The sequence below is a fragment of the Pelophylax lessonae genome (assembly GCF_965119305.1).
Source record: "Pelophylax lessonae genome assembly, chromosome: 6".
Lineage (NCBI taxonomy): Eukaryota > Metazoa > Chordata > Amphibia > Anura > Ranidae > Pelophylax > Pelophylax lessonae.
In genome coordinates, this window is record NC_138773.1 from 54,998,665 (window position 1) to 55,012,133 (window position 13,469).

Here is a 13,469-nt window from a genome sequence, read left to right on the forward strand (position 1 = left end):
GCGCAGTGCTAAACAGCAAAAAATGCCCTGGTCATGAAGACAACCTTCCAGAGGTCAAGTGGTTAAGAAAAAAAAAAAACAAGACTTTACAATCACTTTCATGCATTCTTTACATCAAGATAAAAAGTGTCCTAATATCGGTCAAGGAGCAGTGCAGGAATGAAAAGAAGGTAAGTACCCTGCTGGGGAGACCTGCATTAAAGTGAACCTGTTGTTTGCCCTACATGAACAAAGCATAGCTTGACTTTAGGGGTACTACTTACCTAACTTTAATCCTGAATCCACCCTTCCCCTCAGCTTTTCTCAAACTTTTCAACGGAGAGGAACCCTTGAAATAATTTTCAGGTCTCAGGGAACCCCTGCTAAAAATGACTATTTACAACTCATGATACATTGGTGTGATGGTCAGTGGGTTGAATGCTCCTTACAATTGTGGACACTGGGAAGAATTACCTACTTCCAGATAGCTAAAAAGATCAATGGTGTCAGAGGGAACTTATCAGAGAGCCAGAAACTGCCCATTGCTCAGGGAACCCTTAGCAACCTCTGGAGGAACCCTAGGGTTCCACAGAACCCTGGTTGAGAAACACTGTACTAAAGAATTGCCATTGTGGGACGTCTCTTATGAGGAAGAGTGGCCTGTGACACACCGGAGAAATAAAAAACAGGATCTTTTGCAAATGACAAAATCTTATTTTAGGAAGTGTAGTAGGAATGGTAGATCATAAAAGTAGAGGTTTTCTTCAAAGTGTACCAGTGTTCAAAGTCCAGAGGCCATCTTGTTGTAGGATCCTCAAAGCCTTTCAATTCTTCAAAGGATAGTAACATCATCAAGGCCGATGTAGCTCTAATATCTCAGTTCAAAGCACAAAATAGCTGTCAACACTGAACTGTGATTGGTGGAATAAGACAAAGCCCCCTGCTCCAGAATGACCAGTTTGTTAAATGTGTTCCCAATCCTTTGGCTGCAAAGAAGAAGTGAAGCCTTTAACTGAAGTGCCTGGTGAGTCTTCCTCATCAGCACGTCATAGCTGAGTATGTTTGGAAAAACAGCTTTGCTTCAATAAGGCAATCAAAGGTTTCCATGCTCTGCTCCTGCTGTGTAGTGAAGATGATGGGCACATAAACACAGTTTATACGGGTGTATTATCAAGGATCTCACATTGGTTCCCCTCTCGAAGCAGATCATGAAGGAAAAATAATCAATAATGATTTCAGCGGTTCTTTTTAATACAGTATCTTGTTTTGTTATAAGGGTGGAGTAGATTGTTAAGGGTGGGGTGTCATCGCTGGGTTTGGTGGATCACTGGAGCTGTTGGCATAGCCCAGTTTCTTCAGGTCCTTTGTGACCACGTTGAAGGACAGTGTCAGGAAACCTTGTGATCGCACTCTGGTAACTGTAATGACATTTATGAAGGTTAGTATGATCATTTTTTACACCAATTTCCAATCAAAAAATAAAAGTTGCCTTTAGGTCAAACCTAATAAAACATATGCCTCCCTCCCCCTTACAAAATCAGCCCCCACCATTAGTGATTCCAATGCAATGAAGCCAATTGCATAACTAGCTCCTGACTATGGAGATGATTAAGCCCCAGGGGTGGGGGGAAAAATGTTGGAGTTGTGGTCTGGATGATTTGAGCTGCTTTTACTTGCTAACCACGCGGTGCGGGAGAGGTGTGCGGCAGCCGGGCTATCTCTTCCTATTTCTGCAGTATGCTTTGGGTCTGGACATACCTTTCCTCAGCCTTCACCCTCACTAGTCAGCAGCATCCAACTCATTGGACCATGACAGCTTGACTGGGGACTCTTAAGCATTTATCAGTGGTCGTTATACAGAAGTTAAAATTAGGTGGGTCACATTCGGTTATGTAAGGAATCTGTAATCTATTTTTTTACAGAACAGAATACAGCTGTCACCTTTCACTATAGAATGAACTTTAGTGAAACCATGTTTAGCATTGTTAGCTATGGTGGAGATGGGTTAGAACAGGGGTCTTCAAACTATGGCCCTCCAGTTGTTCAGGAACTACAATTCCCATCATGCCTAGTCATGTCTGTGAATGTCAGAGTTTTACAATGCCTCATGGGATGTGTAGTTCTGCAACAGCTGGAGGGCCTTAGTTTGAGGATCCCTGGGTTAGAACCTCTATCAGGTGTATCCGTAAGATCTACTGCAGAGTAAAATCCAGGTTTTTTACTTAAAGTGGAACTTTAAGTTAAAATGAAGAAAGGGTGACCTGGCATGGCCAATTAGGATTCCTGCAGATTTTGAACTTGGAAAAAGACTTGGCAAAGATGTTGGCGCCAACAAGGGAGTGGTGCCTTCACTAACGTGCACCCATATAGCATTTATTTTTTTCTGGCTCTGGGTACAGTAAAGGCTTTATCTACAAATTAGCTCACGTCACAGGACGCCAGCGATATCTGTGATTATGTAACTGTGTGCGATAATAGTGGGTGAGCTAACGCGCTCTAATGCATTTGTTGAGGTGATGGAGAGCCAGGAACATCTGCTGCGACATCTGCGAGTCGTTTGTCACATTCTTGTGGATCTTTTATATCCAAGAAGTGTTTAGCTGCTTACACAGAGCCTTCTGCTCATCCACAGTGACGATTATTAAAATAGACAACACTACTTTCCAATAAGTGATTCTTTAAAAACCCAAGCTGTGATCATAAACCATCCAAATCTAATAATGCAACAGTAATAATGTAGCATTCTTTCATTACAGTGCAAGAAATAGTTTAGACTTTATTGGAAAAAATACAAGGGTTTGATTTACTAAAACTGGAGAGTGGAAAATCTGGACATCACTCTCCAGATTTCGAAAAGGTCTTTTATATTTTTTTCATATATGAAAATCAAATTTGAAACCATGCTTCAATCTGCTTAAACATCAACAATAGTGATCATTGCAATTAAAATACACAAACATTATTGAGACTGTAGAAAAGGTGTGCATTGTGCCGTGTTGCCATAACCACGAACTATAAAAAGCCGCTTACCAGAATATCAGACCTCAGTATATTAGGTTATATATATTATATAGGTCAGCTCACACTTTACTACTTCCACAGGGCACTGCTTATTAGGCACAAATTCTCCCACTGCGATACCATCATAAGTACTCCAATCACCAAACCAGCCAGTATTCAAACATAGTATGAGAAGAAATCAAGTCCACAGTGTAATATTTTTTTTAAATCTCCCGTTTTATTATTTAAAAGCAGGTACTGGCAAGGATAGATAAAAAACAAGCATTGAAATGTTGCTCTGCTCTGGTCTTCCAGCATGCGTGATGACGTCTCCGCTATTGTTCCACTCAAGCAATTGCAAGCTATTGGGCGGCGCAACAACTGTGATGTCATCACACACGTGCGAGCTAGCTCAATATACTGAGGCCTGATACTCTGGTAAGAGGCTTTTTATAATTGGTGGTGGCAATGGCAATACGGCACAACAGACAAGTTTCCGTTGGAGTCACACTTGGATGTTTAACCGTTTGATGTTTGTGCAGACTGAAGTAGGATTTAAAAGTATAGCACAAAGTAAATATTTTTTTCATTTTGATGGTATTGTATTTAGATACCAGTGAGTGCTGCTATTACTGAATATCCTTTTTCATTGTTTGAGGGTTTCACATTAAGTGTACATCATTTTGATATAAATGAGTGTGTGACAAGGATCAACTTAAAGCAGAACTAAAAGGTGAAAATACTTACCTCTGTTCCAACAGTCTGACATCCGCAAAGTTCTTCACCAGCACCAGCATCTTCTCCTCAGTTTCTTCTGGGTGCTGGTCTTCGGCCGTCTTGACTGGCCAGCACAGGATGACATCACTATTGCGCATGCGCAGGAGTGCAGTCATCCCTGTACACAGACAATGTTCTGGAATGTAAACTGAGCTGTGCATGCTCACTGTACTTTCACAAGGGGATTACAAACAGGCAGGTAAGCGTATTTTTTTGCAGACAAGACACTGCATGTCTTGTCTGCAATAAATATCCCTGCCTGTTCACAATTTTTTATTTTAGGAGTTTTAGTTCCACTTGAAATCTATTTTTCAGGCTGCTTTCCTTACCTTCACAGGAGATATAAGAAATAAAGGAAAAGATGAGTGAAAAAAGAAAAGTAATGCAGTCACCACATCTGGATGGAGTTTAGCAGCGATGTCATCACACCCACCCAGAGCATTGGTGGTGCTTTGAGATATGCTACTAATATTTCCCCGTTTGTACCTTACTTTATTATTAAATACATTTTATACAGTACTTCACTGTGAGATATCCTTGTTCTTTCCTTTTTTTTAACAAAACAGAAGTGCTTTATTGGTATCATAATAGGATATCATTAATTATACATACTGAAATGGTACATGCTTGGTGTATTATACAGTATTAAGAACAAGAAACTGTATATACACAAAAGAGAACTACATGTATACTCAAGGTACTTTTTACTAGAGATTGACCGATTACTGGCCGATATGCACTCACCCCGATATATATCGGAATCGCCCCCTGAGGTTACCAATATTGCCAATATTTCTGAAAGTGCTTGTACCGAAGTGATGCCTGCAGCTAGAGGCATCACCACGGTACCGGCGTCCATAGCCAAAGTTTGGCTGTCTTGTAATGACAACCGATGCGGCTGAGAAGCTCGGCTGTCATTACAAGGAGCGGGGAGCCTCCCACCCTCCAGCCGCCTTCCGTGGCTCACCTGGGTCTCCTGTCCCACAGGGCCCGGGCAACCAGCCTGCACGGCCGCTGAAAAGAAAAGACCCAATCAGAGCCACATTCGGCTCTGATTGGGTCTCCATGTAAAAACCCCGAAGTGATGACATGACATCACTTCCGGGTACTCGGCGCCAAATTCAAAAAAATTACAGCATTCAAACCAGCCAAACTTGGCGTTTTGAATGCTTTTAAGTGCAGAGGAGGGGTTTGGGGTTTTTTAGACCCCCAGATCCCTCCACAAAAAAAAAACTAATAAAAAAAAAAACTATCGTCCGATACCGATATGCGATGACCAAAATATCGGTATCGGCATTAAAAAAACAATATTGGTCGATTACTACTTTTAACCTAAAGGGTGTTTCAGACAATTCCAAACGTGAAGAGAAAGCCTTGTTCTTTCCATGGTATTTATTTGTGGTGGTGAGATTGGTACATAGGAAGCGATCCAGTGTCCGCTCTGGGGCATGCCATATTTATGTGAGAGAGGCTTGAGGCATAGTTGGCTGTGAGAGGATGAGAGCTGGAGCAACGGGGACTAAGTATCCGGTAAGCGGCTTTATACTCACATGGTGGTTGGTGCACACTGGATATTTGAGGATGGTGGTGAACTTTATGAATCGATTTAACACCGGACTATATTATTTTTTATTTATTAATATTGACCAAAATATTTGATTAAAAATTATTTATTTCACTTACTGAATTAGTTTGACAGCGCAACACTATTTTTGAATTGATGAAGTCCCTGGACATCTCTGGCTTCAAAACAGTTACTGACCAAGTATGTAACCAGTGAAGCCAGAATTTCGATCTCTACTCTAGTTTCAGGTCAGAGTGGTCAGACTGGCAGAAAACTAATATTAGAAGAAGTCAGTAGTTGCAGCTGTTTTTTGCACAGCTAACATTACATTTACAGTATATCTAAAATAAAAAAGTTTCCCTTTAAGCATTGGCCATAAAAATGGTCATAAAGCTAGAACAACAACCTTGCTGATGATAGACCGATATTGAAATGACAGCTCAGGCTCTCCTCTGACCACACAATACTTACATTGTATGCCAAATGTTTGTGAACAACTGATCATTACACCCAACTACCTTACTTTATGGGTCCAACAATATTAGGCACCCCACCGAATTGAGACCAGGTGCTATTAGCAACAGCATACAAACACCTTTTAGACAATTGTGCTCTTCCTAACTCAAAGCAAAGAGTCTTGGGGAAGGTCCTTTTCATTCCAGCAAGACCATGTCTCTGTGTACAACGCCAGCTCCATAAACACATGGTGTGATGAGTTTGGTATGGAGGAACTTGTGGCCTGTACAGAGCCCTAACTTCAACCCAACACCTTTGGAATGAACTAAAATGCGCTTTGTGAGTCAGGTCTTATCATCCAACATCCGTACCTAACCCTAAATTCCCCCACACACACTGCAAAGTCTTCCCAGAAGAGTGGAGGCTAAAGGGGGCGCAATTCCTTATTAATTGCAATGGTTTTGGAATGGGATGTCCAACAAGCTCAAAAAGGTGTGACAAACACTTGCCTATAGAGTGTATGTGTATAAATAAAGAGCCCCCTCCACCTTACGGCACACTGCAGTCAGTTTATACCATCTGTAGAGGGTACAGGGCTGTGCTTATAAACTACCAGCTTGCTGCTTGAACTGACGTTTAGAAATAAAAAAACAAAGTGTTTAGATGGAGCCCGGCTAGCTATGCATGCTGTAATTAAACACTTGTTCAATTTACCACTCTACTTTCTCATGATAATAAGCGCGTGTGTGCGGCATGGTGTCTCGGCACTAATGGACTCAATAAATTAAGGCTGTTTTTCAGTTTTGCGGGATACTCTGCATTACAGCAAGGTGACCTTGCCAGCTTTACCGTCTGAAACGCAGATAATTGGAATCCAATTTGGTGTTTAATGCATTCTCCAAAGGATAAGAGTACAGAAGGTGAGCATCTGTTACTGGCAGGTAGATGGGCCCGATCAACGAGCTTGTTCCCTTTTATAACATTTCCTATAGGGGCGATGCTGGCAGTCATTTTTTTTTTTTTTTTTACACTGCTGCATGTAAAGCAAAGCAAAGCAAACCATTGTCACTGAGGCAGCAAATGGGGGAAGGTTCAACATTTTATAGTTGTCATCGGAATAGCAATAGAGCTTACAAATAGGGATACCGGTTTTGGTGACAAGGAAGAGATTACGCTTCACTGTGGAGAAATTTCTGCTCACTTCCTGTTGTAAAAAAAAATGAAGTAATAACCTGCGCTTCAATGCAGATGTAGCTGGATGCAAGGGGGTGATTCATACATTATAAAATGGGGCTTTTTAGAATTAAAGAATCCTTCTTAATCAAAAAACTTACATTGATCACCTATAACTGACCACCAGACATTGATCACTTATAATCGACCACCAGACATTGATCACCTATAACCCACTACCAGACATTGATCACATATAACTGACCACCATACATTGATCACCTATATCCCACCTCCAGACATTGATCACCTATAACCCACCACCAGACATTCATCACCTATAACCCAGCACCAGACATCGATCACCTATAACCCAGCACCAGACATTGATCACCTATAACCCACCACTAGACATTCATCACCTATAACCCACCACTAGACATTCATCACCTATAACCCACCACTAGACATTCATCACCTATAACCCACCACTAGACATTCATCACCTATAACCCACCACCAGACATTGATCACCTATAACCCAGCACCAGACATTGATCACCTATAACCCACCACCAGACATTGATCACCTATAACTGACCACGATACTATAACCTACCACCAGACATTGATCACCCATAACTGACCACCATACATTGATCACCTATAACCCACCACCAGACATTGATCACCTATAACTGACCACGATACTATAACCTACCACCAGACATTGATCACCCATAACTGACCACCATACATTGATCACCTATAACCCACCACTAGACATTGATCACCTATAACCCACCACCAGACATTGCACCTATAACCCACCACCAGACATTGATCACCTATAACCCACCTCCAGACATCCATCACCTATAACCCACCACCAGACATTGATCACCTATAACCCACCACCAGACATCGATCACCTATAACCCACCATCAGACATTGATCACCTATAACCCATCAACAGACATCGATCACCTATAACCCACCACCAGACATTGATCACCTATAACCCACCACCAGACATTGATCACCTATAACTGATCACCATACATTGATCACCTACTGTATAACCCATCACCAGACATTAATCACCTATAACCTACCACCAGACATTGATCACCCATAACTGATCACCATACATTGATCACCTATAACCCACCTTCAGACATCGACCCCCTATAACTGACCACCATACATTGATCACCTATAACTGACCACCATACATTGATCACCCACAACCCACCACCAGACTTCGACCACCTATAACTGACCACCATACATTGATCACCTATAACTGACCACCATACATTGATCACCTATAACCCACCACCAGACATTGATCACCTATAACCCACCACCAGACATTGATCACCTATAACCCACCACCAGATATTGATCACCTATAACCGTCCACCAGACACTGATCGCCTATAACTGACCACCATACATTGATCACCTATAACTTACCACCAGAAACTGATCACCTATAACCGACGGCCAGATATTGATCACCTATAACCAACCACCAGACATTGATCACCTATAACTGACCAGCAGGCACTGATCTCCCTTAAAGTGATACTAAACATGAATTTTTTCCCTTTAAAATAACAAACATTATACTTACCTACTTACCTGTGCACTAATTTTGTACAGAGAAGTCCAGATCTTCCTCTTCTCAGGTCTCCTGGCTGGCCATAATGGCTGCTTCCCCCTGCCGGGGGCCCCCATAGCAAGCCGCTTGCTCTGAGGGCACTCATGCGTGCTCGCTACTGATCCTCGCTGTCTGCATCTATTGACACAGACAGCAAAATGTGAACCCACTTTTTCGCTCCCTCGTCACTGGCTGTGATTGACAGCAGCAAGAGCCAAAGGCTTCCCCTACTGTCTCTAAGTCAATGAGGAAGAAGAGAGCAGACAGAGCCTCTGCTTTCGTGCACATGCTTGTATAAAGGGGGGCTGTGGGGAGGAGCTTTATGCAGAAGGTTTTTTTTTTTACCTTAATGCATAGAATGCATTAAAGGAGTTGTAAAGGCAGAAGGTTTTTTTTAATCTTAATGCATCCTATGCATAGAATGCATTAACCACTTCCTGCCCGCCCTATAGGCAACTGACGGCGGGAAGGTGGTTACATTATCCTGACCGGACGTCATATGACAGCGGCAGGATAATGCACTCTGCAGAGTGGCGATCAGTGCTGCAGTGTGTCACTCTGACACACCGCATCTCCAATCTCGGTAAAGAGCCTACTAACGTAAGCTCTATACCATGTGACCAGCTGTTTCCAATCACAGCTGGTCACATAGTAAATAGGAAGTGCAGTTGATCGGCTTTCCTCAGTTCGTGCCTGACAGGCACGAGTAGAGGAGAGCCGATCTGCGGCTCTCCTGACGGGGGGGGGGGGGGGTCTACACTGGTAATCAGAGCATTGATTACCAGTGCAGACCCTTGAGGGGGGGGGGGTGCCACTAGAACCACCAGGGATGCCCACCCATGACCCCAGGGATGCCCACCATGGCCACCAGGGATGGCAATCAGGGCTCAGAGAGCCTGCCAGTGCCCTCCCCATCAGTGCTGCCCACCAGTGCCCATCATTACCATCTATAAGTGCTGCCCACCAGTGTCCATTATTGCCTATCAGTGCCCATCAGTGCCGATCAGTGCTGCCTATCAGTGCCCACCAATGCTGCATATCAGTGCTACCTATCAGTGCCACATATCAGTGCCACCCCATCATTGCCTGTCAGTGCGGCCTCATCAGTGCTCATCAGTGCAGGAAAAAAAAAGTATCTATTTACAAAATTGTATAACATAAACAAAAAAACATTTTTTTTTTTCAAACTTTTCGGTCTTTTTTTTATTTGTTTAGCAAAAAAGGAAAAACCTTGCGGTGATCAAATACCACCAAAAGAAAGCTCTATTTGTGGGAAAGACATAAATTTGGTTTAGGTACAGTGTTGCATGACCACGCAATTGTCATTCAAAATGCAACAGCGCCAAAAGCTATAAAGTGGCCTGGGTGGGAAGGGGGAAAAGTGCCCGGTATTGAAGTGGTTAAGATAAAAAGCCTTCTGTGTGTAGAAGCAGCCCCCAGCACCCCCTAATACTTACCTGAGCCCCATCTATATCTAGCGATGTCCAAGAGTCCCTCGGCCGTCCGGAACTCTCCCACTTGATTGGCTGAGACACCAGTTGCTGTCAATCAAAGCCAGTTAGCCTATCGGGAAAGAGAGGGGGCGGTTCCGGACGGCAGCTCCGTGTCTGAATTGACACATGGAGCTGCAGCTTGGATCCAGTGCCCCCATAGCAAGCTGGAGGGAGGGGCCAGGAGCAGCGGAGAGGGACCCAAGAAGAGCAAAATCAGTGCTGCCCTGTGCAAAACCACTGCACAGAGCAGGTAAGTATAATATGTTTGTTAATTTAAAAAAACGAGACAACAATCACTTAAGGTAAAAAACCTTCTCCTTTTAAGACTATTTTAAATTGGTTGTAGAGCTCTGAAATGAAAAATGAACAAAGCATATCCCTCTATAATGTGTACTTGCCTCAAACTAAAGTACCAAGGCTCATTTCTGTCTCCTCTCCTTTTCCTCTGCTATCTGCATTAGTCACTTCCCACAGGTTATCTCCACACTACAGAATCTTGGAAGACTTCCCCCCAGCACACAGAAGCCTCAGCTGTGCATGTTTCCCTAAAATACTTTGTAGGCATGTATGCATTCCCTCTACTCAGGTCTCAGATTACACTCCACTCCCTTCTATTTGCTGTGCAGTGTGTGAGGTCAGAGCCCCACCCCCTGCCTGCTGGAGCTGAGAAATAGCCTTTGATTTGTGTGTTGTAGAAGGCTGTAGAGGAGATAAGGCTCAAGATAAACAGATATATGAAGGGTATACAACCACTTTCACTGACCACCAGACACTGACCCCCTACAACGGACCACCAGACACTGAGCCCCAACAACTGACCACCAGACACTGACCCCCAACAACTGACCACCAGACACTGACCCCCTATAACTGACCACCAGACATTGACTTTCCAACAGAGGTTGGCCCTCTTGGTGATTTCACTCTGGCCAAAATAGGGGAGGGAATGTAACATAAACCTGTGACCTTAGCACTTCAGACTGACCATATCATGGCAGAATATATAACCTGAGTAAAAATCGCATAGGAAAATCAGTAGATCCTGAGACAATGGCAGCAGAAGTTAAATTATAACTAAAGGTAAAACTGCTTCATTTTTTTTAGTTTTGGATAGGGTGGAGGAGTGCCACGTTAGGAAGATTAACCCTCCCTATTTTCCTTTTTTCTCATTATATTTGAAAGTGAAAGTAATCCTAAATTTGGGGTATTCCCCAGAAAAAAATGTAGACACTAGTTCTGGTGACCAGGGGGTGGGCCCAAAGGATTCTCTTAATTTGGCTATGGGACAGTAGGTAAAGGTAAATCCCCCCAATGGGACACAGATGGCAAAAAAAAAACAAAAACTGACAGGGGTTATTAAAGCGGTAATATACTCCGCCATTAAACTTCTACCTACAGGTAAGCCTATGATAAGCCTATGTAGGTAAAATTAATATCTCCTAAACCTGCACGGTTTAGGAGATATTCGCTCTGCATGCAGCCACTGACACTTTCAGGCAAGGAGCCGGAAAAGAGCTCTGAAGGTCTGCCGGACCTTCAGAGCTCTTTGCCGGCTCCTTGCCTGAAAGTAGTGACGTCATCGCGACTCCGGCCACTCACAGCGCCAGAGCCGCCGAACCCGGAAGAGACTCCGAGGGAACAGGACGGCTCCCTCAGCGGTGTACGGGCGACCGTGTCGGGGCTTAGTTTTAAGGTATTTCATAATGAGCTAGTATGCGATGCATACTAGCTCATTATGCCTTTCTCCTGCAGGGTTTGTTTTTTTTTTTTTTGAGTATACAACCGCTTTAAGCCTCTCTTACTAAAAAAAACTTGCCTATAGTTCTACTTTAAATTAAAATCTCCATTGTTCCTTTGGAGGGAGTAGTGTAAAGTTTCGCCTTTAGCAAAGTCAAGATTTGCCTGTAACTTCAGCTAGAGCTCAGGGCAAACATGCCAAACTGCAACCCCCCTTCAAGATGTATGAGCATTATGTGTCAGCAAAAACCTCCTCACAAAAATACTGAGCACTGATCTGCATGCTTACCTCTTCCCAGTACCAATGCGCACCCTTGCTGAAATCCCCCCTCTCAGCACAAATCTTTGCCCCCCCATCCCTCAAATTCCCCCAAAAGATTCACCCTTCCTAGCACAAATCCTCTACCCCCAAAATTCTCCCTCCTAGTACATCTTCTCCCCCCACTTCAAATCTCCCCCTTCCAGTACAAACTCCCCCAAATCCACCCTTCTAGCACAAATCTTTTATCTCTTAGCCCCCCCCCCCAAGAACAATACTCTTTGCCGCCCCCAAATTCCCCCTTACAACACAAATCCCCTTGCCCCATCTCCTTTTGTTGCCCCCCTACCTCACATGATACCACAGTGCCCAGGGCAGCCGTCCCTCCTGCCCACCCCTTGTCCCGGCCCTGCCTGATACTGATAGCACATTTGTAGCTCAATATATAAAGTATAACCCACGTCACTGATCTCTCGTTGTGCAATCATATTATCATCAAAATGGAAAACCAAATTAATTTCCAAGACATGTACAGAGCAACAGACTCTTGGATCTGAAAAGGATCCCAGGATAAAAAGTAATAATAACCTCTACAACATGGCCATGCCATCTGTGCGCCTTTGTATGATCTACAGAGAACATTCATTTCTGATGAATTATAAATAACGCCTTTTATAGTAGATTCTATCCTTCGTCAGCCAGAAGGAAGTTTGTGCTTTACAGACTTGTAAGTATTACCTTCTCTGCCGTCACCCTGAGCCACCACTTTTGGGTCGGTGAATTCCGGCCGTCGTCCTGTGAACCAGCTGTACAGAAAGAGAAATTATTTGGAGGTTAACTGAAGGAAGATTAGAGATTTATATCCTGAAACAATGGTTAAAGGAGTTCTATGATCACAGCATTCATTTTCATTGTAGAACATCAGAATTGTAACAACAATACAAACAATTGTTATTTTTGACAATCCAATATAAGCTTACTTGAAAAATCTCTCATATTGTGAGTGCTGCCTGTCTGCTGGCTACCATTAACAACAACTTCCTGGATTCCCTGCATTTTTTGCAGCTTCTCCTCTACTGTTTACTTTAGATTTCTAAGGACTATATATCCCATGGTACCTTGCTGTCTGCAAGCAGTGATTCCTGTACTGACTCTGCCTCCTGAAACCCCTTCTATCAGCACCTCTGTAGTTCAGTAGGCAGGTCTTCCATCAGAATAGGCGACACGTCTGATTGGGTAAAGGAAGTGACGTTCCGTCAGCTGACTACTTACTGCGCATGCACAGGTTTGCTAATCTGACAGAACACCTGCAGTCATCAGGTGCCAGCAGACATCTTACCACACCCAACCACATCTTGAATTTC

The 13,469-nt window shown here is 43.4% G+C and overlaps 1 protein-coding gene across 1 annotated transcript in view; it reads right to left on the reverse strand.

Annotated features, from left to right (window-relative positions):
- Positions 1-678: 678 nt before the first annotated feature.
- The window catches only part of B9D1 (B9 domain containing 1), a 167,687-nt gene continuing 154,896 nt past the window's right edge, over positions 679-13,469 (reverse strand). Inside the window, exons 6-7 of the mRNA XM_082260625.1 lie at positions 12,844-12,911; positions 679-1,397 (exon numbers count right to left, since the gene is read on the reverse strand). Of these exons, the coding sequence (XP_082116751.1) occupies positions 1,270-1,397; positions 12,844-12,911 (196 nt within the window). The 3' untranslated portion in view covers positions 679-1,269. The remainder of the gene's footprint in view (positions 1,398-12,843; positions 12,912-13,469) is intronic.